The sequence below is a fragment of the Lutra lutra genome, chromosome 1 (assembly GCF_902655055.1).
Source record: "Lutra lutra chromosome 1, mLutLut1.2, whole genome shotgun sequence".
NCBI classification, from domain to species: Eukaryota; Metazoa; Chordata; class Mammalia; order Carnivora; family Mustelidae; genus Lutra; species Lutra lutra.
The window spans coordinates 211,366,319-211,393,605 of NC_062278.1; the positions used below are offsets into that span (position 1 = coordinate 211,366,319).

At 42.1% G+C, this 27,287-nt stretch overlaps 3 protein-coding genes across 3 annotated transcripts; 2 read left to right on the forward strand and 1 right to left on the reverse strand.

Moving 5' to 3' along the window:
* Nucleotides 1-4,136: 4,136 nt before the first annotated feature.
* LOC125083114 (olfactory receptor 10H4-like) lies at nt 4,137-5,075 on the forward strand. The gene has a single exon (XM_047699075.1). It carries the CDS (start codon nt 4,146-4,148, stop codon nt 5,073-5,075), a length of 930 nt encoding a protein of 309 aa, XP_047555031.1. The 5' UTR covers nt 4,137-4,145.
* A 12,443-nt stretch (nt 5,076-17,518) lies between these two features.
* On the forward strand, nt 17,519-18,457 carry LOC125091548 (olfactory receptor 10H4-like). Its single transcript, XM_047715183.1, has one exon. The coding sequence runs from the start codon at nt 17,528-17,530 to the stop codon at nt 18,455-18,457; it is 930 nt and encodes a 309-aa protein (XP_047571139.1). The 5' UTR covers nt 17,519-17,527.
* A 2,966-nt stretch (nt 18,458-21,423) lies between these two features.
* On the reverse strand, nt 21,424-22,368 carry LOC125091603 (olfactory receptor 10H3-like). The gene has a single exon (XM_047715302.1). It carries the CDS (start codon nt 22,351-22,353, stop codon nt 21,424-21,426), a length of 930 nt encoding a protein of 309 aa, XP_047571258.1. The 5' UTR covers nt 22,354-22,368.
* Between the last annotated feature and the right edge of the window lie 4,919 nt (nt 22,369-27,287).

Here is a 27,287-nt window from a genome sequence, read left to right on the forward strand (position 1 = left end):
TGGTGAGTGGAGGCCAGGTTTGCTGATAAAGATTGTACAATCTGGTATTCTTGTGGTGCAATTGTTCCAGTTGGTGAACCAATATGGATAAATTATTATTAACTCAACCCACAGGTTACATTAGGGTTCACAGTCTACATTTCACATTCTTGGATTTGGGCAAATGTACGGTGACTTGTACACACCATTATGGCATCATCCAGAATATTTCAGGTGCTTTAATTGTCATGTACCCAAATGGAATTATGCTAGAGTGTTCACGTGCTTATGCTTCATTCACTCAAGTTCATTTTACAGGTTCATTTATGCTGCTGTGTGTGCATCAAATTCTGTCTGGAGCTCTAGTAGTTGCATCCAGCCCATGTGACCTGCCCTCTTTCCACTTATGGACAAGCACTTTCCACATTCCCCACTACAAGCAATGTTACAAAACATTCCCTGACATGTTCCCTTATAAATACCTGTCAGCAATGGAGATAGATACTCAGGAGCACATGTGCTAGTGCATAGAGCACAGGAACTCTTAGTTTTAACCCTCTAGTTCTCACAGGCAGTGGACTAATATTGCTTTCTCCCCATACCTGATCAGCACTGGGCACTTTCTAATTTGGGACCTTAAATACGTAGACACTGAATTTCCACTGCATTTCTCTTCCTTTCTCTCCCTTCTTCTCTCTCTCTCTCTTTCTTTTTAGCCTGTTTTCATTTGCTTGTGCTATACCCAATGTCTGCTCTCTGCTCACACCTTTGTTCATTTCTGCATTGAGATTTCTACTTCTTGTAGATGGAACTGGTTTTTTGTTTATTCTACATCATGTTCCCTGGTCAGCTGTGGACAATGACAGTGATCTTTCCTCACCTTTCCATCTACTCTTAGCTGGATCCAGAACATCATTTGTTGAACAAATACTCTTCCTGTTGATGTTTTCATTCTTTCAAAAACACCTAATGTTGGTGTTTCTGAAGTTTGTTTAAGAAGTCATTCTCCAAAATGAAACAAGATGGGATTGGGAGGGAGACAAACCATAAGTGACTCTTAATCTCACAAAACAAACTGAGGGTTGATGGGGGGAGGGGGTTGGGAGAGGGGGGTGGGGTTATGGATATTGGGGAGGGTATGTGCTATGGTGAGTGCTGTGAAGTGTGTAAACCTGGCGATTCGCAGACCTGTACCCCTGGGGATAAAGCTTGTATGTTTATAAAGCTGTAAAAAAAAAAAAAAAGAAAAAAGAAAGGATGAATCCCCAAGTTTTGTAGCAACATGGACGGGACTGGAAGAGATTATGCTGAGTGAAATAAGTCAAGCATAGAGAGTCAATTATCATATGGTTTCACTTATTTGTGGAGCATAACAAATAGCATGGAGGACAAGGGGAGATGGAGAGGAGAAGGGAGTTGAGGGAAATTGGAAGGGGAGGTGAACCATGAGAGACTATGGACTCTGAAAAACGATCTGAGAATTTTGAAGGGGTGGGGGGTGGGAGGTTGGGGGCACCAGGTGGTGGGTATTGTAGAGGGCACGGATTGCATGGAGCACTGGGTGTGGTGCAAAAATAATGAACACTGTTATGTTGAAAAAATAAAAAAATTAAAAATAACTCTAAAAAAAAAAAAAAGAAGTCCTTCTCCAACCCTAGATCAACAAAATTCTTCTCCTATACCTTCTCCTATTAACTTCCCACGGTCATATTTTTCGTATTCATGTCTTGAATCCTGGAATCCACCTTTGCATATGGTCTTGGGCAGAAATTCAGACTAAGTTTGCTCCATAAAAGGACCAGTTTTCCCACCACAAACTCCTAAACAATCCACCTTTTCCCTTTGATTTGTGCTCCCACCTTTAGCACATGTTAAGCAGTGACTCATTTGGGGATATTTTCTGAGGTATCCAATCAATTTGATCAGTGTCTGTGTCCGTTCCAGGTTCACACTTAAAAATGACTATGATGTGTATAATGTCTATGATGAGTCTTCACACCCGCCAGAGCATTTCTTTCCTACTGACTCCACTTTTAGAAGATTAGTATGGTTTTGCACTGACCTTAGTTTTCAGAAGGGATTTGAGGAAACTGCTATGAGATGTACAGCTGATTCACTGAAAGTGTAGTTGCTCTGGTGCTCTGATTTGAGGAAGAAGTGTTATCATTTCCATACTCGCTGACCTCATCTGAGAGTGTAGATCTTTCTCTATGTATTCAAATCACCTGATTTTATTAAAGGTAAAAATTTCTGAATTTGGAGGCATTCATGTGCTTGATTGATTCCTAGATATTTTACAACAGAGGCTTCCAAAGTGTGATATGAGGACCCTGGGGTCCCAGAGACCATTTTGGGGGGACCATCAGGTTCTCAGTTTTCCAATGAAGGTGAGGATGTATTTTCATCATATGCTTCAACTACAGCCACATATTGCCACAGCCTGAATGAAGAAGTAGATACAAGCATCATCTTGTTTCCCACCGAGCCAGCATGAGACAAATTGCTAAAATGTAAAAAGAAGAATAAGGAGGAGGAGGAGGAGGTGGAGAAGGAGCAGAAGGAGGAGGAGGAGGAGGAGGAGGAGGAGGAGAAATCCTTCTTGTCACTAAATGTTAATTTTGTAAAAGTAGCTACTTTCCTTTCTTTTTTTTGTACAAACATTTATTTACTAATTTTGTGATTATTTTAGGTTACAAATTATTTGTCATTTTTTTTTACCTTTTCCCTTCACTTAACTTTTTTTTTTTAATTTCTTTTCAGCGTAACAGTATTCATTGTGGGGTTTTTTGCTTTTATTTTTTATTTTTGTTTTTTTTTTCAGCATAACAGTATTCATTGTTTTTGCACCACACCCAGTGCTCCATGCAATCCGTGCCCTCTCCAATACCCACCACCTGGTTCCCCCAACCTCCCACCTCCCGCCTCTTCAAAACCCTCAGATTGTTTTTCAGAGTCCATAGTCTCTCATGGTTCACCTCCCCTTCCAATTTCCCTCAACTCCCTTCTCCTCTCCATCTCCCCTTGCCCTCCATGCTATTTGTTATGCTCCTCAAATAAGTGAAACCATATGATAATTGACTCTCTCTGCTTGACTTATTTCACTCAGCATAATCTCTTCTAGTCCCATCCATGTTGCTACAAAAGTTGGGTATTCATCCTTTCTGATGGAGGCATAATACTCCATAGTGTATATGGACCACATCTTCCTTATCCATTCATCCGTTGAAGGGCATCTTGGTTCTTTCCACATTTTGGTGACCATGGCCATTGCTGCTATAAACATTGGGGTATAGATGGCCCTCTTTTCACTACATCTGTATCTTTGGGGTAAATACCCAGTAGTGCAATGACGGGGTCATAGGGAAGCTCTATTTTTAATTTCTTGAGGAATCTCCACACTGTTTTCCAAAGTGGCTGCACATGTGTTGGAGAGGATGTAGAGAAAGGGGAACCCTCTTACACTGTTGGTGGGAATGCAAGTAGCTACTTTCCTAAATAATTGTTACTTACATTGACATTGAACAGGTTGATTCTTCTTTAGAATGTATCCATAATTGAATATTGTCAGAAAATCTGTGTTTCTTTCTAATCTGGTGAACATGGGGAGTGATAATGCCCCCAAACAAAAGCCCATTAGAGGCTCAACTTTTCTTGAGTGTAAAGAAATCACCAGACCAAAATGCTAGAGAGCTGTTTCTTTATACTTTGTGTCACTTGTGGGAATGGTATCTTACTTTTTACTTCAAATTCATACTTTGAATGATGACTATTGGTGTAATTCTATGAGAAATACTGGTTTTTAGAAGCAAATCTTGTCTTCTACAGCTCAGTGCTCTCTCACACTGGGTATGTTCTGATTTCATTCTTTTGCTTTTTCTGTCAGTTAAACAGGTCTCTTCCTTTCCAATTCTTACATATCTTCTTTCTTTTTTTTCCTTAGAGCACCACTCACGGCTTTCAGTTCCATGCTAAAGAACAGCAGAAACAGTGAGTATCCTTGTCATTTTCCCAATCCTAACACACTGTATCTAAAGTTCCTCCATTTTGTAGATTTTTTAAGGTTATTGTTATACAGATTCATTATCTTTATGATTTTTATTCTGGTCGCCTTCATTTCCTCCATGATCTGAGCAGATGCAGCATCCGAGGCTGGTCAGAACTATAGCATGGTATCTGAATTCATCCTCGTGGGCTTTTCCACCTTCCCACAGCATCTCCTGCCCATCCTCTTCTTGCTGTACCTGCTGATGTACCTGTTCACCCTGTTGGGGAACCTGCTCATCATGGTCACTGTCTGGAGTGAGCACAGCCTGCACACACCCATGTACCTCTTCTTATGTGTCCTGTCTACCTCCGAGATTCTGTTCACTGTTGCTGTCACACCTCGCATGCTGGTTGACATGCTCTCCAGCCACCATTCCATCAGCTTTGTGGCCTGTGCCAGTCAGATGTTCTTCTCTTTCACATTTGGCTTCACCCACTCCTTCCTGCTTATGATCATGGGCTATGACCGCTATGTGGCCATCTACCACCCCCTGCGCTACAATGTGCTCATGAGCACCCACACCTGTGCCCATCTGGTGTCCTGGACCTGGGCTGGTGGCTCAGTCATAGGGATGATGGTGACCCTGATAGTTTTTCGTCTCACCTTCTGTGGGTCTAATGTGATCCAACACTTTGGCTGCCACGTGTTTTCCCTCCTAAAGCTGGCCTGTGGGAAGGAGACATCTTCTGTCACCTTTGGTGTGATCCTGGTGTGTGTCACAGCTCTGATGGGATGTTTATTCCTCATCATGCTCTCCTATGTCTTCATTGTGGCTGCCATATTGAGGATCCCCTCAACTGAAGGCAGGCACAAGACCTTCTCCACATGTGTGTCCCACCTCACTGTGGTCATTGTGCACTATGGTTTTGCCTCCATGATCTACCTCAAGCCCAAGGGATCCCATTCTATGGACAGTAATACTCTGATGGCCACCACCTATACAGTCTTCACTCCCTTTCTCAGCCCAGTCATTTTCAGCCTCAGGAATAAGGAGCTCAAGAATGCCATAAAGAAAAGTTTCCAGAGAAAATTCAGTCCCCTAAGCTCCTGATGGCCAGTTTGGTCACAAGGAAATATGATAGCAGAGCTGGGAATAGTAATGACTATCTCCATAGGACTGTCATAGAGATTTAGTATATGAGAATACTAAATAGGTATCGTGGGATGCATCCATAGGTGTTGGATGCGTGGTAGACGTTCTTTTTTTCCCCCCTTCAATTTGTTTTCAATTTGTTCCCTCTTGCATAGCCTCTAGTGATCACCATCTCTCATTCTTGACACCATGTGATGAAGTCCGTCCCAGTACCTATGTCTAAGAATGAGTTATTTACCTATGGGCCAGTGGGGGGCATCACAATGATGTGTCGGGCCACTGATGGCAATGGTTCTTCTTGCATGGACAAGTAGGGCAGAACTTCCCCTCCTCCACCATAAGGACAACAAGAGTAAGCAAAATGATAAATGCCACCAGCATTGGGACTTTTCTTATTAGGCACTGTGTCCAGTGTTGTATAGGTATTATCTTTTAATTATAACATATGCACAAGAGAAAATAAAGTATTTGTCTCCAAGAAGATGGCTGACTCTTTATAGTTCTCGCTGTCTTTGGAGGGGATTGACCCTAAATAAGTTTCTATGTTGATCTTAGTTGACTGAAGGATGTCTGAATGTGAAGTAAAGAGAAAGAGGAAGGGAGTGAGAGGGAAAGAGCTAAGGGAGGAGATGTTCAGTGTTTGGATAAGAACATGCAGAATATTAAAACTGTGTTGCTAACTGACATCTTATGGAAATCCCTTTCCCTTTTCCCCACATTACCTTCAGTAAAACATCAAGTTCTCATTCCTGTTTCACTTGAATCTATCTAGAGGATCTGCTGGAGAGCACAGTGCTATCTCAAATGACAGAAGAGAGGTCAATGGTATGGGTACTATTATTATGCAGAGGAGAAATGCTGGTGGAGGTCACACAACACATGAATGAAGGGGGTCACATGGAATGTTAGGCCTGTCTGATCCCCATGCTGGGGGTTTGGTAAAGCATATGTCTGAGCATTTGGGAAGGAGAACTTCCTGGATCTTCCTGGATCTTCCTAGAAAACTATTACTCAAAGATGAGGCCAGGTATTAGAGCTGGAGGCAGCAGATACTTTGTAATGTTAAACCCACAGCCTCCAGTCATCTCATGGGCATACAAAGACTCTCATCAGATGGTCAGTAGACAAAGACACACAAGAAACAAAATATTAGTTTGACTATATCACAGAGAAGCAGATGTTAATGTAGATTCTTTGGCCTGGACTACCAGGAAAACAGGGATAGGGAAGAACTTGACCACAAGGAGAGATGGGGCCTCCAGCCACCATTCATCTTATTAGCATACAGAAGCTACTATTATCACTCCTGAGACAGGGGCTTAGGGGCTGTGTCTTAGGACCTGGACAAAGACCAAATGTGTTATTACATCCCAAGGATGCACATACTAATGTGAATTCTCTGGCTGGATCACCATGACAACACAAGGTAAATCCACCAAGAGAAGTGGGGCTTTTCACTTTGGCCAGAAGATACTGAACACTTCCACTGACCACGAGAAGAGATTCTCTAAGACCCAGCTCTAAATTACCTTTATTCTGGAAGCCTTCCAGCTGCCTTGACCCCAGGGCAAAGCCCTGAATTCCCACTCTGGGCCACTCCAGCTCCTTTCTTCCCTCTGACCCTGCTCTGACCCCAACTGGCTGAGGGCATCTAATCCAGTCCTGTCTCTCCCAAGACTGGGAGTTCCTAGGCCTCAGAAGGGGCTGGGGCGCTCAGGGCAGAGAGAACAATAGGGAGCCTTGGTTGTGTTGGGCTACTGGAGGAAGGAATAGAGGCTGCGGGTCCCCAGAGGCCCTCTGATGATCTTCCTGGCCTCTCCAGACTCTGAGGGCAGACCTTGCAGGTTGGTGTCCCAGGGAGGCCCTGGAGAGCAGCCTGTTGGGAAGCTGCAGCAGGGGTAAAGCACAGAGCATTCAGGAGCCTCAAGGTCTGGCCCCACACCTGCTGCTGTGTGCCACTGACAGCCTCAGGCAGGGGAGCTTCTTCTGCCCTCCCCTGCTGGCTGCTTCCTGGAAGAGATAGCCCAGACTGAGGAGGACCAGGAGGGACAGGGTAGGTGGTGATATTTGTACAGTTGTGGGGAGCAAGACCAAAACCTGGGATGGGGACAGAGTCTAGGAGAAGGGTCATAAGATAGGCTTTTAGCCTTGGGGAACTGCTGGGGTTATTCTCAGGTTGCTCACTCTGGGTCCTGGGTTCTCACACAGCCTTGTGCCCTTTGCACCTTCTAAGTCTGCATTCTTGTTTGGGGCTGATTCTGCACATCCAATGCAAAATGTTTGTACTTGCCTGGAGGACCTCCTGGTTATCAGAGCTCATGGGAGGGAGGGGATGCTACTGGCATCTGGTGAGTTGAGGCCAGCATTGCTGAAGGCTATACAATATGGCATTCTTGTGGTGCATTTGTTCCAGTTGGTGATCCAATATGGATAGATACATAATTATTAACTCAACTTAACTTAACTTAACTTAACTTATATTATATTATATTATATTATATTATATATATTTTTAAAGATTTTATTTATTTATTTGACAGAGAGAGATCACAAGTAGGCAGAGAGGCAGGCAGAGAGAGAGGAAGGGAAGCAGGCTTCCTGCTGAGCAGCGAGCCCGATGCGGGACTCGATCCCAGGACTCTGGGATCATGACCTGAGCCGAAGGCAGCAGCTTAACCCACTGAGCCACCCAGGCGCCCTATATTATATTATATTATATTATATTATATTATATTATATTAGGGTTGACTGTGTTACCCATCCTTGGGTTTTGAGAAATGTATAGAAACATGTATACCCCATTACAGCATCATCTAAAGTAATTTCAGGTGCTCTATTTTTCATGGGCCCAATGGAATTATGCTTGAGTGTTTATCTGCTTTTGCTTCATTTACTTAAGATCATTTTACAGGTTCCTTTACCCTCTGTGTGTACATCAAACTCCTGCTTGGGCCCCAACAGTTGCATCCAGCCCATGTGAACTGCCCTCTTCCCAATTACAGTTCCCAAGCAGGCTTGTCCATTTCCCCACTTCAAGCAATGCTACTGAAACATCCTCTGACATTCTCCCTTCAGACAGGTGTGAACAATCAAGATACATGCTCAGGAAATCATGTGCTGTTGCACAGAGCAGGTGAAATCCGTTCTTCTGCATTCTTGGTTCTCACCAAGAGGCCATCAGTATTGTTTTCTCTCCATATTTCAATTAACACCAGGCACTTTCTAGTCTGGGGAAATGAATTAGGTGTACAGTGAAAGTGCACGGTGGTTTTATTCTGCGCTTTCCTTGTCTAAAACCACCCTTCCCTGTGTCTGTGAAACCCCATCTGTGAGTTCTTTGCTCATATCCTTGGCTCATTTCTGCATTGAGAACACATTCTGAATGTGTCTTACTTATTCTAGATAGTGCTTCCTGGTCAATTTTCAGCAATGCAGTTTCTTTCCCCAAATTCCACCTGCCTATTCATGGATCCTTGATATCCTTTGTTTTTGTTGTTGTTGTTGTTGTTGTTGTTGTTGTTGTTGTTGTTGAACAAAATCCTTGAGGAACTTTTCTGTTTCCTTTTCTGAGTAGTTAGCATTTTTCTCCAGAGAATGGCATCAGCACCTACAGAAGATACGCTTATGAAATTCAAATGTTCCTTTATACATAAAACACGTATATACACATTTTGTGTATTTTTTAAGTTGTTATTTCAATCTCCCTAGTTAACATATGGTGTAATACTAGTTTCAGGTGTTCAATATACTAATTCACCATTTCCATACAATACCCCGTGTTCATCACAACAAGTGTACACCTCAGTTCCCATCACCTATTTCTCCTACCCCCTACTCTCTCTCCTCTGGTAACCAAGAGTTTTTTCTCTATAGTTAAGAGTCTCTTTTCTCTATAGTTAAGAGTCACTCTCTCCCTTTTTTTCCCTTTGCTCCTTTGTCTGTTTCTTAAATTCCACATATGAGTGAAATCATATGATATTTGTCTTTCCCTAACTGGCTTATTTCATTTAGCATAATACTCTCTAGTTCCATCATGCTGTTGCAAACAGCAAGATTTCATTCTTTTGATGGCTGAGTAATATTCTATCGTATATAGAAACCACATCTTCTTTATCCAACACTTGAGCTGTTCCCATAATTTAGCTATTGCAGATAATGCTTCTATAAACATCAGGGTGCATGTATACCTTTAAATTTCTATTTTTTTGTTCTTTTGGTAAATATGTAGTAGTGCAATTGCTGGATACAGGGTAGTTCTATTTTGAACTTTTTGAGGAATCTCCATGCTGTTTTTAAGTGACTGTACCAGTTTGCATTCCCATCAACAGTGTAAAAGGGTTCTCCTTTCTCCATATCACCTTAATATTTGTGGTTTTGAGTTTTGGTTAAGAAGTCCTTCTTCACTCTGAAATCACAAGTTTATTCTCCTACACTCTTTCCTATTAAATTTATATTTCACTTGATGCATAAAATCCATCTATTTTGGTTGTTGTCTTGGGCAGGAATCCAGATTTGCACCACTTCATAAACCCACGAGTTTTCCAAGACAAACCAGCAACAATCCATTTTTTCCATTTGAATTGGACTCCCACCTTTATCACATATTGTGTTTAGAATCAAGCAGGGATATTTACTGAGATATCCAACCAGCATGATCATACACGTCTGTTCCATTGTCATATTTTTTTTATTTTATTTTTTTTCAGCATAATAGTATTCCTTGTTTTTGCACTACACCCAGTGATCCATGCAATCCGTGCCCTCTCCAATACCCACCACCTGGTTCCCCCAACCTTCCACCCCCCCCACCTCTTCAAACCATTCAGATTGTTTTTCGGAGTCCATAGTCTCTCATGGTTCACCTCCACTTCCAATTTCCCCCAACTCCCTTATCCTCTCTAACTCCCCTTGTCCTCCATGCTATTTGTTATGCTCCACAAATAAGTGAAACCATATGATAATTGGCTCTCTCTGCTTGACTTATTTCACTCAGCATAATCTCTTCCAGTCCCATCCATGTTGCTACAAAAGTTGGGTTTTCATCCTTTCTGATGGAGGCATAATACTCCATAGTGTATATGGACCATATCTTCCTTATCCATTCGTCCATTGAAGGGCATCTTGGTTCTTTCCACATTTTGGCGACCGTGGCCATTGCTGCTATAAACATTGGAGTACAGATGGCCCTTCTTTTCACTCCATCTGTACCTTTGGGGTAAATGCTCAGTAGTGCAATTGCAGGGTCATAGGGAAGCTCTATTATTAATTTCTTAAGGAAACTCCACACTGTTCTCCAAAGTGCCTGCACCAACTTACATTCCCACCAACAGTGTAAGAGTGCTCCCCTTTCTCCACATCCCCTCCAACACATGTTGTTTCCTGTCTTGCTAATTTTGGCCATTCTAAGTGGTGTAAGGTGGTATCTCAATGTGGTTTTAATTCGAATCTCCCTGATGGCTAGTGACGATGAACATTTTTTCATGTGTCTGATAGCCATTTGTAGGTCTTCATTGGAGAAGTGTCTGTTCATATCTTCTGCCCATTTTTTGATATGACTGTCTGTTTCATGTGTGTTGAGTTTGAGGAGTTCTTTATAGATCCTGGATATCAACCTTTTGTCTGTACTGTCATTTGCAAATATCTTCTCCCATTCCGTGGGTTGCCTCTTTGTTTCTTGACTGTTTCCTTTGCTGTGCAGAAGCTTTTGATTTTGATGAAGTCCCAAAAGTTTATTTTCGCTTTTGTTTTCTTTGCCTTTGGAAACATATCTTGAAAGAAGTTGCTGTGGCTGATATCGAAGAGATTACTGCCTATGTTCTCCTCTAGGATTCTGATGGATTCTTGTCTCATGTTGAGGTCTTTTAACCATTTTGAGGTTATTTTTGTGTACGGTGTAAGAGAATGGTCGAGTCTCATTCTTCTACATATAGCTGTCCAGTTTTCCCAGCACAATTTATTGAAGAGACTGTCTTTTTTCCACTGTATATTTTTTCCTGTTTTGTCGAAGATTATTTGACCATAGAGTTGAGGGTCCATGTCTGGGCTCTCTACTCTGTTCCACTGTTCTATGTGTCTGTCACATTTTTTAAAATGATCCCTAGTCAATAGTGAGTCTCTATGTGGGGAGGGATATCTCTCTCTCTCTTGTGTACTCCCTTTTTAGAAGACCAGTATGCCTTTTCACTTACTATCTTTCAGAAAGAAGTTTAAGATAGTTCTTAAATTTAACTCCTTGTTTTATGTGTTACAACATGTACTGCCTTTATTATTTTTTTAAATTTTACTTTATTTTGTCAGTGTTCCAAGATTTTATTGTTTATGCACCACATCCAGTGTTCCATGCATTATGTGCCCTTCTTAATACCCACTATAAATGCAGTTGCACTGAATATAATTTGAGGAAGAACTGATGTAATTGCTATATTAGCTTACCCCATTCAAGAGAGCACAGTGGTTTCCATATTTTCCATGTATCCATACTATCTTCTACATATCTATCTGTGATTAAAATTTCTGTCCTTCACTTCTCCAATGAAGACCTACAAATGGCTATCAGACACATGAAAAAATGTTCATCGTCACTAGCCATCAGGGAGATTCGAATTAAAACCACATTGAGATACCACCTTACACCACTTAGAATGGCCAAAATTAGCAAGACAGGAAACAACATGTGTTGGAGGGGATGTGGAGAAAGGGGAGCACTCTTACACTGTTGGTGGGAATGTAAGTTGGTGCAGGCACTTTGGAGAACAGTGTGGAGTTTCCTTAAGAAATTAATAATAGAGCTTCCCTATGACCCTGCAATTGCACTATTGGGTATTTACCCCAAAGATACAGAGGTAGTGAAAAGAAGGGCCATCTGTATCCCAATGTTCATAGCAGTAATGGCCACAATCGCCAAACGTGAAAAGAACCAAGATGCCCTTCAACAGACAAATGGATAAAGATGATGTGGTCTGTATATACGATGGAGTTATTGCTCCTCCATCAGAGAGGATGAATACCCAACTTTTGTATCAACATGGACGGGACTGGAGGACACTATGTGAGTGAAACAAATCAAGCAGAGAGAGTCAATTATCATATGGTTTCACTTGTGGAGCATAAGGAATAACACAGAGGACATTGGAAGGAGAGAAGAACTGAGTTGGGGGAAATTGGAGGGGGAGATGAGCCATGACAGTCTGTGGACTCTGAGAAACAAACTGAGGGTTTTGGAGGGGAGCGGGGGGGGAAGTTGGATGAGCCTGGTGGTGGGTATTAAGAAGGGCATGTATTGCATGGAGCACTGGGTGTGGTGCTTAAACAATGAATCTTGGAACACTGGAAAAATAAAATAAAATTTTAAAAAATTCTGTCCTTGGAGATACTGCATATGCTTGGTTAATTCCTAGATATTTTACATCAAAGGTTTTCAAAGTGTGATATGAGGATCCCTGGGGCCCTGGAGACACTTTTGGGAGGTCATCAGGTCCTCAATTTCCCAATAAAGGAGAGGATGTATTTTTGTCATATGTTTCAATTAAAAACACATAGTGCCACAGGCTGAATGCAGAAACAGATATGAGCATCATCTTGTCTTCCATCCAGCCAACATTGGACAAATTTGCTAAAATGCAGAACAAAGCCACACTTCTCACTAAACGAGTTTTTAAAAATCCAGCTACTTTCCTAAAGTATTTCTTATATTAGCATGAGTTGATTGTTCCTTTAGGTTGAATCAATGGTTGATTATTGTTCTTTTTAATGTGTTAATAATGTGTGCTTATATCTGCTTGACTTATTTCATTCAGCATAATCTCCTCCAGTCCCATCCATGTTGATGCAAAAGTTGGGTATTCATCCTTTCTGATGACTGAATAATATTCTATTGTATATATGGACCACATCTTCTTTTTTTAAATTTTTTTAAATTTTTATTTTTTTTAATTTCTTTTTAGTGTTCCAGAATTCATTATTTATTCATTTAATAGTCTCAAAGAATCTCAATTTTCATTACTAATATGGTATGAATGGAGAGTTATAACTCCCTTGAACAAAAACCCTTCAGGGGACTCAATAGGTTTCTAGTGTAAAGAAATCATGAGACCAAAATGTATGAGCACTTTCTCATTACAGTTTGTCTCACTATCGGTAATGTTATTTTATGTTTCCCTTAAATTCTATCTTAAACGTTGACTATTACAAGTGTAATTCTATAGGGAATACTGTGAGTTTGGGAAGTTGATCTAGTCTTCTGCAACTTGTGTTCTTTCTGTCTTTGCTCAAATATGTCCCACCTTCATTCTTTTACATTTCTAGGTAGATGATCACATCTCTTCCCTTCTGATCCTGATATTCCTTCTTTTGATATCTTTCCTGAAGCACCTCTCCTGGCTTTCTCTTCCCTGCTAATGAGCAGCAGAGACAGTGAGTAACTTGGCTTGTTCCTGATCCTAAAACAAGGCACTCCTAGCTTCCCACTTCATGTACTATTTGTTAATTTTGCAGTGTTTATTCTTAGTTAACTAAGAAGGTTTTAGTTGATTTCATGTTGAGAAGAAGCTTTTTAAGAATCTTTAAGATTCTTAGAAGGTCTTCTCACTGTCTGTCTCTATGACCACCTTATAGTAATATTTAACCCTTAGTGAATACTTAAAATTTGTTAGGCACCTATTAAAATCCTTATGTGATTCAACTCATTGGATCTTCCCAACAACCCCACGAAGTAACAAAACCTTCCTTTTTAGATAAAGAAAATGAAACTAAACATTTTATTTGTAGCTCTGGAGCTGTAAGTGGGAGAACCAGTAGGAAAGCCAGGATTTGTAGTCCCACTCCCTAGCCTGAGCACTATTAATATTAACCATAATATTCACAGAATACAATCACTTCACATTGCCTAGCTTCCCCCATGTACCCTGCCTGCATTGTCCTCACTTACTTGCACTCCTCTTCTTCCCATCACTTTCTATCTGATATACACCTAGGTCCTCATCTAAGAATGACCACTTGTCCCAGGTTTCCCTGACTTTTCTGGGCTGCTTCTTTCTACCTACTATGTGTACATTGTATACTCACTGTTGGTATTAAGGCACATATCACATTTTTATTAACTATTATTAATTTGTATTCATTGCAGTGGGAGCACCTTTGAATTCCTCTTTGTACCTCATGGCCTAGTACAGAATAATATTCAATAAATATTGCTAAGATGTTTGAGGGTTGAAAAAAATCTTTGAGATGTGTGCTTATATCTGCTTGACTTATTTCTTTTTTTTTTATTTCTTTTCAGTGTAACAGTATTCATTGTTTTTGCACCACACCAGGTGCTCCATGCAATCTGTGCCCTCTCTAATACCCACCACCTGGTTCCCCCAACCTCCCACCCCCTGCACCTTCAAAACCCTCAGATTGTTTTTCAGAGTCCATAGTCTCTCATGGTTCACCTCCCCTTCCAATTTCCCTCAACTCCCTTCTCCTCTCTAACTCCCCTTGTCCTCCATGCTATTTGTTATGCTCCACAAATAAGTGAAACCATATGATAATTAACTCTCTCTGCTTGACTTATTTCATTCAGCATAATCTCCTCCAGTCCCATCCATGTTGATGCAAAAGTTGGGTATTCATCCTTTCTGATGACTGAATAATATTCCATTGTATATATGGACCACATCTTCTTTTTGTTTATTTTTTACAATTTTTATTTATTTTTTTAATTTCTTTTCAGTGTTCCAGAATTCATTATTTATGCACCACACCAAGGGCTCCATGTAATACGTGCCCTCCATAATACCCACCACCAGGCTCACCCAACCTCCCATTCCCCACCCCTCCAAAACCCTCAGATTGTTTTTCAGAGTCCACAGTTTCTCATGGTTCATCTCCCCCTCCAATTTCCCCCAACTCCCTTCTCCTCTCCATCTCCCCATGTCCTCTGTGTTATTCTGTATGCTCCACAAATAAGCGAAACCATATGATAATTGACTCTCTGCTTGACTTGTTTCACTCAGCATAATCCCTTCCAGTTCTGTCCATGTTGATACAAAAGTTGGGTATTCATCCTTTCTGATGGAGGAGCAATACTCCATAGTATATATGGACCACATCTTCCTTATCCATTCACCCGTCGAAGGGCCTCTTGGTTCCTTCCACAGTTTGGCGATTGTGGCCATTGCTGCTATGTACATTGGGATACAGATGGCCCTTCTTTTCACTACCTCTGTATCTTTGGGGTAAATACCCAGTAGTGCAATTGCAGGGTCATAGGGAATCTCTATTTTTAATTTCTTAAGGAATCTCCACACTGTTTTCCAAAATGGCTGCACCAGCTTGCATCCCCACCAAAAGTGTAAGAGGGCTCCCCTTTCTTCACATCCTTTCCAACACTTGTTGTTTACTGTCTTGTTAATTTGGGGCATTCTAACTGGTGTAAGGTGGAATCTCAATGTGGCTTTGATTTAATCTCCCTGATGGCTAGTGATGATGTACATTTTTTCATGTGTCTTTCAGCCATTTGTATGTCTTCATTGGAGAAGTGTCTGTTCATGACTTCTGCCCATTTTTTGAAATGATTATCTGTTTTGTGTGTGTTGAGTTTGAGAACCACATCTTCTTTATCCATTCGTCTGTTTAAGGGCATCTCAGCTCTTCCCGCAGTTTGGCTATTGTCGGATGTACAGTTTCACTTACCTGTGGAACATAAGGAATAGCATGAAGAACATTAGGAGAAGGAAAGGAAAAGTGAATTGGGGGAAATACCATCAACATTTTTCACAGAGCTGGAACAAATAATTCTAAAATTTGTATGGAAACAGAAAAGACCCTGAGTTACCAGGGGAATGTTGAAAAAGAAAACCAAAGCTGGGGACACCACAATGCCTGACTTCAAGGTATATTGCAAAGCTGTGATCATCAAGACAGCATAGTACTAGCACAAAAACAGACACATAGAATAATGGAACAGAATAAATAACCCAGAAATGGACCCTCAACTCTGTGGTCAACTAATCTGTAACAAATCAGGCAAGAACATACAATGGGAGAAAAATGGAAAAAAGAGAATATACAATGGAAAAAAGGCACTCTCTTCAATAAATGGTGCTGGGAAAATTAGACAGTCACATGCAGAAAGATGAAACTGGACCTTGCTCTTATACCATACCCAAGATAAACTCAAAATGGATGAAAGATTTAAATGGGACACAAGAATCCATCAAAATCCTAGAAGAGAACATAGGCAGTAACCTCTTCAACATTGGTCACTGTGACTTCTTTCAAGACATGTCTCTAAAGGCAAGAGAAAGAAAAGCAAAAATGAACTTTTGGGACTTCATCAAGATACAAAGCTTCTGCACAACAAAGGGAACAGTCAACAAAACTAAGAAACAACCCATGGAATGGGAGAAGATATTTGCAAATGACAGTATACATAAAAGGCTGTATCCAAGATCTCTTAAGGAACTTCTCATACTCAACACTCAGAAAACAAATAATCCAGTCAAGAAATGGGCAGAAGACATGAACAGATAATTCTCCAAAGAAGACATCCAAATGGCCAACAGACACATGAAAAAAATGTTCCACATCTCTTACCATCAAGGAAATACAAATCAAAACCACCATGAGATACCACCATACATCAGTCAGAATAGCTAAAATTACATCTGTATCTTTGGGGTAAATACCCAGTAATAAGAAGGGCCATATGTACCCCAATGTTCATAGCAGCAATGTCCACAATAGCCAAAATGTGGAAAGAGCCAAGATGCCCTTCAATAGATGAGTGGATAAAGAAGATATGATCTATATATACAATGGAATATCACGCAGCCATCAGAAAGGAGGATTACCCAACTTTTGCATCAACATGGATGGGACTGGAGGAGATTATGCTGAGTGAAATAAGTCAAGCAGAGAAAGTCAATTATCATATGGTTTCACTTACTTGTGGAGCATAAGGAATAACATGGAGGACATTAGGAGAAGGAAAGGAAAAGTGAATCGGGGTATAGAAGAGGGGGAGAAGACGCATGAGAGACTATGGACTCTGAGAAACAAACTGAGGGTTTTGGAGGGGAGGGAAGGAGGAGATGGGTGAGCCTGGTGGTGGGTAATAAGGAGGGTATGTGTTGCATGGACTACTGGGTGTGGTGCATAAACAATGAATCTTGGAACACTGAAAAAATAAAATAAAATTTTTAAAAAATCAATTTTTAAAGTCACAAATAGGAATTGAACTTTAGTAGTCCAGGATTGCTGCCTAGATTGAAATAATTATGTTTTTTTTTTAGTTTATTGATGTGAACAGCCACATGATAGGTTTTCTGATGCTGAACCATGCTTGTCCTTCATAGGATAAACCATGAGCCTTCATATCCTTTCTGGTCTCAGCAGATGCAGCATCTGAGGCGGGTCAGAACTATAGCATGGTTTCTGAATTCATCCTCCTAGGCTTCTCCACCTTCCCACCACATCTCCTGCCTGCCTTCTTCCTGCTGTACCTGCTGATGTACCTGTTCACCCTGATGGGGAACCTGATCATCATGGCCACTGTCTGGAATGAGCACAGCCTGCACACACCCATGTACCTTTTCTTGTGCGCCTTGTCTACCTCTGAGATTCTGTTAACTGTTACCCTCACCCCTCGCATGCTGGTAGACATGCTCTCAACCCGCCACACCATTGCCTTTGTGGCCTGTGCCAGCCAGATGTTCTTCTCCTTTACATTCGGATTCACCCACTCCTTCCTGCTCACAGTCATGGGCTATGACCGTTACGTGGCCATCAGCCACCCCCTGTGGTATAACGTGCTCATGAGCACCCACACCTGTGCCCGGCTAGTTTCCTGGTCCTGGGCTGGTGGCTCAGTCATAGGGATGATGGTAACCCTAATAGTTTTTCGTCTCACCTTCTGTGGGTCTAATGTGATCCATCACATTGGCTGCCATGTGCTTTCCCTCCTAAAGCTGGCCTGTGGGAAGGAGACATCTTCTGTCACCTTGGGTGTGATCCTGGTATGTGTCACAGTTCTAATGGGATGTTTATTCCTCATCATCCTCTCCTATGTCTTCATTGTGGCTGCCATATTGAGGATCCCCTCAGCTGAAGGCAGGCACAAGACCTTCTCCACATGTGTGTCCCACCTCACTGTGGTCATTGTGCACTATGGTTTTGCCTCCATTATCTACCTCAAGCCCAAAGACTCCCATTCTTTGGACAGTAACACTCTGATGGCCACCACCTATACAGTCTTCACCCCCTTTCTCAGCCCAATCATTTTCAGCCTCAGGAATAAGGAGCTCAAGAATGCCATAAAGAAAAGCTTCCAGAGAAAATTCAGTCCCCTAAGCTCCTGATAGCCAGTTTGGTCTTAAGAAAATATGATAGCAGGGTTGAGAATAATAATGACTCTCTCCATAAGACTGTTGTAGAGATTCAATATGTGAGAATACTAAACAGGTACTGTGGAATAGATCCATAGGTGTTGGATACATGGTAGGTGTTTGTTTAGTGAAAAAAATAAAATAAAATTAGATGTTTAAAAAAATGCCGTCTTTCCATACTAAAGAGATGAGTTCCAGATCTCTATATCCCTTGTGGTTTTTCCTTTGTGTATTTCCACCAGGTCAAGCCGCCTGCAACTCAGCATTCTCTCTGATGATGTGTATATTTGTGTATCCTTATTATAATGCAGAGGGCTCATCTCACAGGAGTTTTAGCACACCTTCCAAGCTCACACAATCCACACTGAGCACTGAAAAGTTTCCTGGTGTCCTCCAGTTCCTACTCTGCTGAGTTCTTTGGGTGTAGACCAGAGTCCCTGGGCTGGGTATCCTACAGCTTCACAGCATGTGTGTCTCCACAACACACCCCAAGGGCCTTGTTGCCAAATAGCAAATCCTGCAGCTGGACTATCAGGACTCCATCTTTGCTGATGGACTTCCAAGGATACTCAGCCCTTCTCATGAGTGATTGCAATGCCCTAAGTCTTCTCCATAGAGAAGAATGGCCTAAGAATCTGGCTTGAAACAAATTCTGTAATGAAACAAATCACATAGAATGACAGGACGTCATTTCACGAATCAGTTTTCTAGGGCTACTGTAACAAAGCCCATAAACCTAGTGACTTAAAACCACACATCTACTCTCCTCTACGCTGAAGGCCAAAAGCCAAAATCAGGGTCACCAGCTGTGAGTCAAGGTGTGAGCAGGGCTGCGTCCTTCAGGGGATCCAGGGGAGGTTCTGTCTCCTGCTTTCCCAGCTGCCAGAGGCTGAGGCATTCCTTGGCTCAAGGTTCCTGACTCAGCTACTCCAATCCCTCCTTCCAGTGTCACATTGCCTACTTCTCTCTGTGTCTGACCCCTCCTGCCCCCTTTTAGAAAGACACTTGCTGTTATAGCAAGGCCATCTGGATGATCCAGGGCAATCCCTCTGCCTCAGAGGATTAACTGCATCTCATCAGCATGCAGTCCCTTTTGCTGGGGAAGGGAACACAGTCACAGGCTCTGGAAAAGGACCTCTTAGGTGTGATGGGTTGGCATTAGTCAGTAACATCAATAATTATAAAATAATGAAATGGAACCCCAGGGTCTCGTTGTCAGTGTCAATGTGACAAGTGTCACAAAGTGTCTCCGTAACTCCTCTGGAGTCAGTGTTTCTCTCTGGCTGTGTGAGGGGGTGTGTGTCTAGGGCTGCACCTGCCCTCCCACCCTGAAGCGTGTCTATTCCTTCTAATGACAGCCTTCCTCTCCCAGTCAGGACCACACTTCCCTCTGCAGGCACCTGAGAGAGGTGCATTCCTGATCACCAACGGCACACACATGCAGATTGTAATGAATTCCTGCTTCACCACTTCAGGGCACTGTGTCTGGGCACAAATCATCTCTCAGATTTGCATTTTCTACATTTCAAAAAAGTGAATAGTTGGAGTGCTTGGGTGGTTTCACTGGTTAAGCATCCCACTCTTCATTTAGGCTCAGCTTATCATATCAGGGTCCAAATGGAGTCCAAGGTCAAGCTTTGTGCTAGTGGGGACTGCTTGAGATTCTCTCCCTCTCCCTCCCCCCACCCAGCTCTCTCTTTCTCTATCTCTCAGGAAAAAAAATAAGAGTAGTAATAGATGTGGGTCATATCTAAATAGGGAGAAATAATAATTTATTTTGAGTCTTAGAAGAGTGAATGCATAGGAAACACTTCCCGCATTTGGCAAGCAGCAGACACTCATATGTGATAGCCATTCATAGGTTTATTATTATAAAACATCTTCTTCCTGAAATTCAAATATCTACCTGCAGCTCTGAGTATGAACTTACCCAGTGGAAGTCCCCCTTCCTGGATCCTGAGACACATGGTTTCCTGAACAACATGAGAGTTAGACAGACCAAATGTTGCAGGTAACTCCTTCCTTAACATGTTGTGTGGCCTCCACCAACATTTTACATCTGTTAAAATGGGGACCCATACCCGTGATGTCTCTTTTGCCATCTTCAGTTACCAATGTGCCCTCCAACACATCCTCCAGATCATTCCACATAAGACAGAAGAATTAGAAATTGATGTTTTATGGAAAGTAATGTGGGAAAAAGGGAAAAGGATTTCCATAAAATGTCAGATAACAACCCACATTTAATATTTTGTATGTCCTTACCTAAGCACTGAACCCTCTCCCCTTTCTCTCTTGGTCTCTCTGCCTCTCTCTTTCTCCACTTCATATCCTTACATCTGTCACTCTACTAAATTCAACATAGAAACTTCCTTAAGGTCTATCCACCCCAAAGACAGAAGGAACTAAAAACATTCAACCATCTCCTTAGAGAAAAGTAGTTATGTTCTTTTCTGCATGTGTTGTAATTAAAAGATAACCCTGATACAGCACTGGACACAATGCCTAATAAGTATATCCCCAGTGCTGGTGGTATTTATCATTATGCTACTTTTGTTTATGTCATGGTGAGGACAGGTGAAACTCCTCCCTCGCTTGTCTATTGGAGAAGAACCCTGTTCATTACTGGCCACACATCTTTGTCATGCTTTCCTCTGCCCATAGAGAGATAACACATTCTTAGAAATAGGTAGGTAATAGGTAACTGGATTGGGGTTCATCACACAAGGTCAAGAACAGAGAGGATGATTGCTAGAGCTTATGCAAGAGGGAAGGAGGAAACAAATGCAAAAATTAATAACCTAGCTGGCTCCAAAACCTATAGATGTATCCAATAATACCTCTTCAGAATTCTCATATATTGAATATAGACAATGGTCCCAGGGAGGAGATCATTATCCCCAGTCCTTGCATCATACTCTTCATGACCAAACTGGCCATCAGGAACTTAGGGGACTAAATTTTCTCTGGAAGCTTTTCTTTACGGCATTCTTGAGCTCCTTATTCCTGAGGCTGAATATGATTGGGCTGAGAAAGGGAGTGAAGACTATATAGGTGGTGGCCATCAGAGTGTGACTGTCCATAGAATGGGGGCCCTTGGGCTTGAGGTAGATCATGGAGGCAAAACCATAGTGCACAATGACCACAGTGAGGTGGGACACACATGTGGAGAAGGTCTTGTGCCTGCCTTCAGCTGAGGGGATCCTCAATATGGCAGCCACAATGAAGACATAGGAGAGGATGATGAGGAATAAACATCCCATCAGAGCTATGACACACACCAGGATCACACCCAAAGTGACAGAGGATGTCTCCTCCCCACAGGCCAACTTTAGGAGGGAAAGCGCATGGCAGAAAAAATGGTGTATCACATTAGACCCACAGAAGTTGAGATGAAAAATTATCAGGATCACCATCATCCCCATGACTGAGCCACCAGCCCAGGACCAGGACACTAGCCAGGCACAAGTGCGGGTGCTCATGAGCACGTTGTAGCGCAGGGGGTGGCATATGGCCAAGTAGCGGTCATAGCCCATGATCATGAGCAGGAAGGAGTGGGTGAAGCCGAATGTGAAGGAAAAGAACATCTGGCTGGCACAGGACACAAAGGTGATCGAGCTGTGGCTGAAGAGCATGTCAACCAGCATGCGAGGAGTAACCACGACGGTGAACAGAATCTCAGAGATGGACAGGGCACACAAGAAGAGGTACATGGGTGTGTGCAGGCTGCGCTCATTCCAGATAATGGCCATGATGATCAAGTTCCCCAGCAGGGTGAACAGGTACATCAGCAGGTACAGCAAGAAGAAGGCAGGCAGGAGATGCTGAGGGAAGGTGGAAAAGCCCACGAGGATGAATTCAGAGACCATGCTATAGTTCTGACCAGCCAGGGATGTTGCACCTGCTGAGATAAGAAAGAGAATGAAGGTACATGGTTTATCCCATGAAGGACAAGGATGAGTCAGCATCAGAAAACCTACCATGTGGTTAGTCACATGAAAAGGAAATGCCATATCAATCTGGGCAGCAGTTCTAGATTACTAAATTTGAGCTTCTATTTATGATTAAAAGTTGATATTTGGTGACATAAAACATTGTATTATTTTAGATATATAGCATAATGATTGACATATGTACATCTCTTAAAAATTTTTTAAGTTTTTTTTAAACCTGACATCAACTGAGACTTTCTTAGCTAACTAAGAATATATACTGCAAAGCTAGCAAATGCTATATGAAGTAGGGAACTATCAATGCATTATTTTAGAATCAGGAACATGACAAGTTTACTCACTGTCTCTGCTCTGGTCATTAGCTGGGAACTGAAAGTCTGGAGTTGTACTTGAGGATGACAAAGAAGGAATATTGAATTGAAAGGGAAGAGATGTGACCATTTACCTAGAAAAGTACAGGAATCAAAGTGAAATATTTTTGAGCAAAGACAGAACACAAGCAGTAGAAGACTGGATCGACTTTCCAAACTCCTAGCATTTCCATAGAATTAAAAGCATAATACTAATGCAAAACATAGATTTTTAAGGAAAAAATAAGATAACATTACTATTAGTGATACAAATGATAATGAGACAGTTCTTAACATTTTGACCCCAGGACTTCATATGCTAAAACACTATTGAGTCCTCTAGGGCTTTAGCTTGAGTGAGTTATAACTCTCCATTCTTACCATATTAGTAATTAAAACTGAGATCTTTGAAAATATTCAGTTAATGAGCTTTTGCACTGCTGAAAATTGACCAGGGAATACTATCTAGAAGAAATAAGAAAGCAGTGACATTCAGAAGGAGAAACTTCAATGCAGAAATGAGTCAAGGACATGAGCAGAGAATTCACAGAAGGAGTTACATAGACACAGGAAAGGGTGGTTTTAAGACAAGAAAAGGACAAAGGAAAATGATCATGGACTTTCACTGTACACCTATTCATTTCCCCAGACTAGAAGGTGCCGGGTACTAATCAAAACATGGTCAGAAAGCAATCCTTGTGGCCTGCTGGCGAGAACCAAGAATGCAGAAGAACAGACTTCACCTGCTCTGTGCAACAGCACATGTTCTCCTGAGCATCTATCTTGATTGTTCACACCTGTCTGAAGGGAGAATGTCAGAGGATATTTCAGTAGCATTGCCTGAAGTGGGGAAATGGACAAGCCTGCTTGGGAACTGTAATTGGAAAGAGGCCAGGTCCATGGGCTGGATGCAACCATCGGAGCCCCGAGCAGGAGTTTGATGCACACACAGCGGGTAAAGGAACCTGTAAAATGATCTTGAGTGAATGAAGCAAAAGCAGATGAACACTCAAGCATAATTCCATTTGGACACATGAAAATTAGAGCACCTGAACCTATTCTAGACCATGCTGTAAGGGTGTATACATGTCACTATACATTTCTCACTACCCACAGAATGGGTAACACAGTCAACCCTGATATAACCTATGAGGTGAATTAGTAATTATGTATCTATCCATCTTCATTCGCCAACTGGAACAAATGCACCACAAGAATTACTAGATTGTACAGCCTTTAGCAACAAACCTGGCCTCAACCCAACAGATGTCAGTAGCATCCCCTCCCTCCCCATGAGCTCTGACAACCAAGAGTCCTCCAGGCAGGTACAAACATTTCAGGTCAGGGATACAAAATCAATCCCAAATAAGATACAGACTTAGAAGCTGCAAAGGGCACTAGGTTGGGTGAAGAACCCAAGATCCAGAATGGGCAACCTGAGAAGACCCCCAGCAGCTGCCCAAGTCTAAGAGCCTGTCTAATGACCCTTCTCCCAGACCCTGTCCTCAGTCTGGGTCTCGCTCCCCATAACTATCCAAGTATTGTCACCTACCCTGTCCCTCCTGTCCCTCTCAGCCCAGGCTGCCTCTTCTAGGAAGCACCCAGCTGGAGAAGGCAGAAGAAGCTCTCCTGCCTGAGGCTGTCAGTGGCACACAGGGGCAGGTGTGGAGCCAGACCTTGGAGCTCCTGGAACTGATGCTGTGTGCTTTACCCCTGATGCAACTTCCCAGGAGGCTGCTCCCCAGAACTTCCCCGGGATACCAACCTGCAAGGTCTGCCCTCTGGTTCTTAAGAGGCCAGGAGGATCATCAGAGGGCCTCCAGGGACCTGAAGCCTCTACTCCTTCCTCCAACACTCCAACGCAACCAAGGCTCCCTACTGTCTAACTCTGCCCAGAGCCCCAGTCCCTGCTCAAGCCTAGGAACTCCCAGTCTTGGGGGAGACATGGCAGGATTAGATGCCCTCAACGAGTTGGGATCAGGGCAGGGTCAGGGGGAAGGCGGGAGCTGGAACAGCCCCAAGTGGGAATTCAGGGCTCTGCCCTGGAGTCAAGGCAGCTGGAAGGCTTCCCAGAATAAGGGTAATTTGCGGGGGGGGGGGGGGGCAGGGGTGAGCCTGGTTGTAGGTATTATGGAGGGCATGTATTGCATGGAGCACTGGGTGCGGTGCATAAACAATGAATTCTGGAACACTGAAAGAAATTTTAAAAAAGATTTAAAAATTAAAATAAATAAATAAGCAATGTAAAAAACAAAACAAAAAAGGTAATTTAGAGCTAGGACTTGGAGACTGGTTTCTCCTGGTCAATGGAAGTGTTTAGTGTCTTTTAACCAAACTGGATAGTCCCACTTCTCCCCCTTAGTAGATTTACCCTATCTGTTGTCATGGTGATTAAAGCCAGAGAATCCACATTAGTTTGTGCCTCCTTTGGCTCTAATTCTTGACATACAGCCCTGAAGCCCCTGCCTCGGGAGTGATAATAGTGTCTTCTGTATGCTAACGGGGTAAGTGGTGGCTGGAGGCTCCACCTCTCCTATGGTCAAGTTTTCCCCTATCCCTGTTGTCCTGTTGGTCCAAGTCAAAGAGTCTACATTCACATCTGTCTCTCTGTAATATAACCAAATTTATATTTGGTCTTTTATGTGTTTTTGTTTACTGACCTTTTGATGAGAGTCTTTGTATGCTCATAAGATGACTGGTGACTGTGGGTTTAGGGTTACAATACTCCTTGTGCCTCCAACTCTAATATCTGGCCTCAACTTTGAGTAATGATTTAGATCCACAGAAGGCCCCCTTCCTAGATCTTCAGACATATGCTTTCCCAAACCCCAGCATGGGAGTCAGAAAGACCTAAATTTCCATGGGACTCCTTCACTCATGTGTTGTGTGACCTCCACCAACATTTCTCATCTGCACAGTAAGGATTCCCATACACTTGACCTCAATTTGTGACATCTTGAGATATCATTGTGCCTACAACACATCCCCCAGATAGATTCAAGTAAAACACAGGAATGAGAACTTGATGTTTTCCTGAAAGTAATGTGGGGAAAAGGATTTCCATAAGATGTCAGATAGCCTCACACTTTTACCATCCTTTATGTTCTAACCCAAGCATGAACCCTTTCCCCCTTCCAGCCCTCATTTCTCTGTCTGCATTCTTCTACTTCTGGTTCCCTCCTCTCTCATTCTCCCTTCCCTTTCCCTTCTCGGGTGAAAATTGCCTGTTACCAGCCTTCTTCTTCTTTATTCCTTTACAGATTTTGCCCCATATCCAATTTTATGCAACTTTCTGTTCAGATCAATTTAAAGGACTCCCATCCCACTAGTTCACTCTCTCTCTTATCTCTCTCACTCTCTCTTTCTATCTCTCTCTTCTTCACTTTCTAAACTCTTAAGATAGAAAAACTCCTTTAGGGTCAACTCTTCCAAAGCAGGGAAAAATTATAAACAGTAACCATCTTCCTAGAGACAAACAGTGTATTTCCTTTTGTATATTTGTTATAATTTTAAAAACCCTACCTTATGACCTTGCAATTGCATTACTGGATGCCCTCATGCACCTCTCCCCATTACTGTATCCCAAAGATACAGATACAGTGAAAAGAAGGGCCATCTGTACCCCAATGTTCATAGCAGCAATGTCCACAATAGCCAAACTGTGTAAAGAGCCAAGAGACCCTTCAATAGATGAATGGATAAAGAAGATATGGTCATATATACAATGGAATATTGTGCCTCCATCAGAAAGGATGAATACCCAACCTTTGTATCAACATGGATGGGACTGGAGGAGATTATGCTGAGTGAAATAAGTCAAGCAGAGAAAGTCAATTATCATATGGTTTCACTTACTTGTGGAGCATAAGGAATAACATGGAGGACATTGGGTGAAGGAAAGAAGTAAGTTGGGGGAAATCAGAGGAGGAGATGAAAGACGAGAGACTGTGAACTCTGAGAAACAAACTGAGGGTTTTGCAAGAGAGGGGGGTGGGAGGTTGGGTGAGCCTAGTGGTGGGTATTAAGGAGGCCACGTATTGCATGGAGCATTGGGTGTGGTGCGTAAACAATGAATCTTGGAACATTGAAAAAATAAAATTTTTAAAAAGACAATACTATAAAACACTGGATACCATGCTTGATAAGAAAAGGGTAAATTCTTTGGACATTTATTATTATGCTAATTTTTATTTATCCTTATGGTGGAGGAGGGGAAAGTCTTCTGTTGCATATCCATTCAAGAAGAACCCTATGCATCAGAACCCAAACACACCTATAATGCTGCTTTCTGGCACTTAAGTAGGTAACATGTTCTTTGATGGAGGTAATTGGATGGACATCATCACTTGGGGTCAAGAAGAAGAGATCGTGATCACTAGATCCCATACAAGGGGGCAAACAAATTGGAGAAAAACAAATATCAGGCATTCATCCATCACCTATGGATGTGTTTATTTTCATATAATGAAACCCTACAACAGTCTTATAGAGACAGATGTT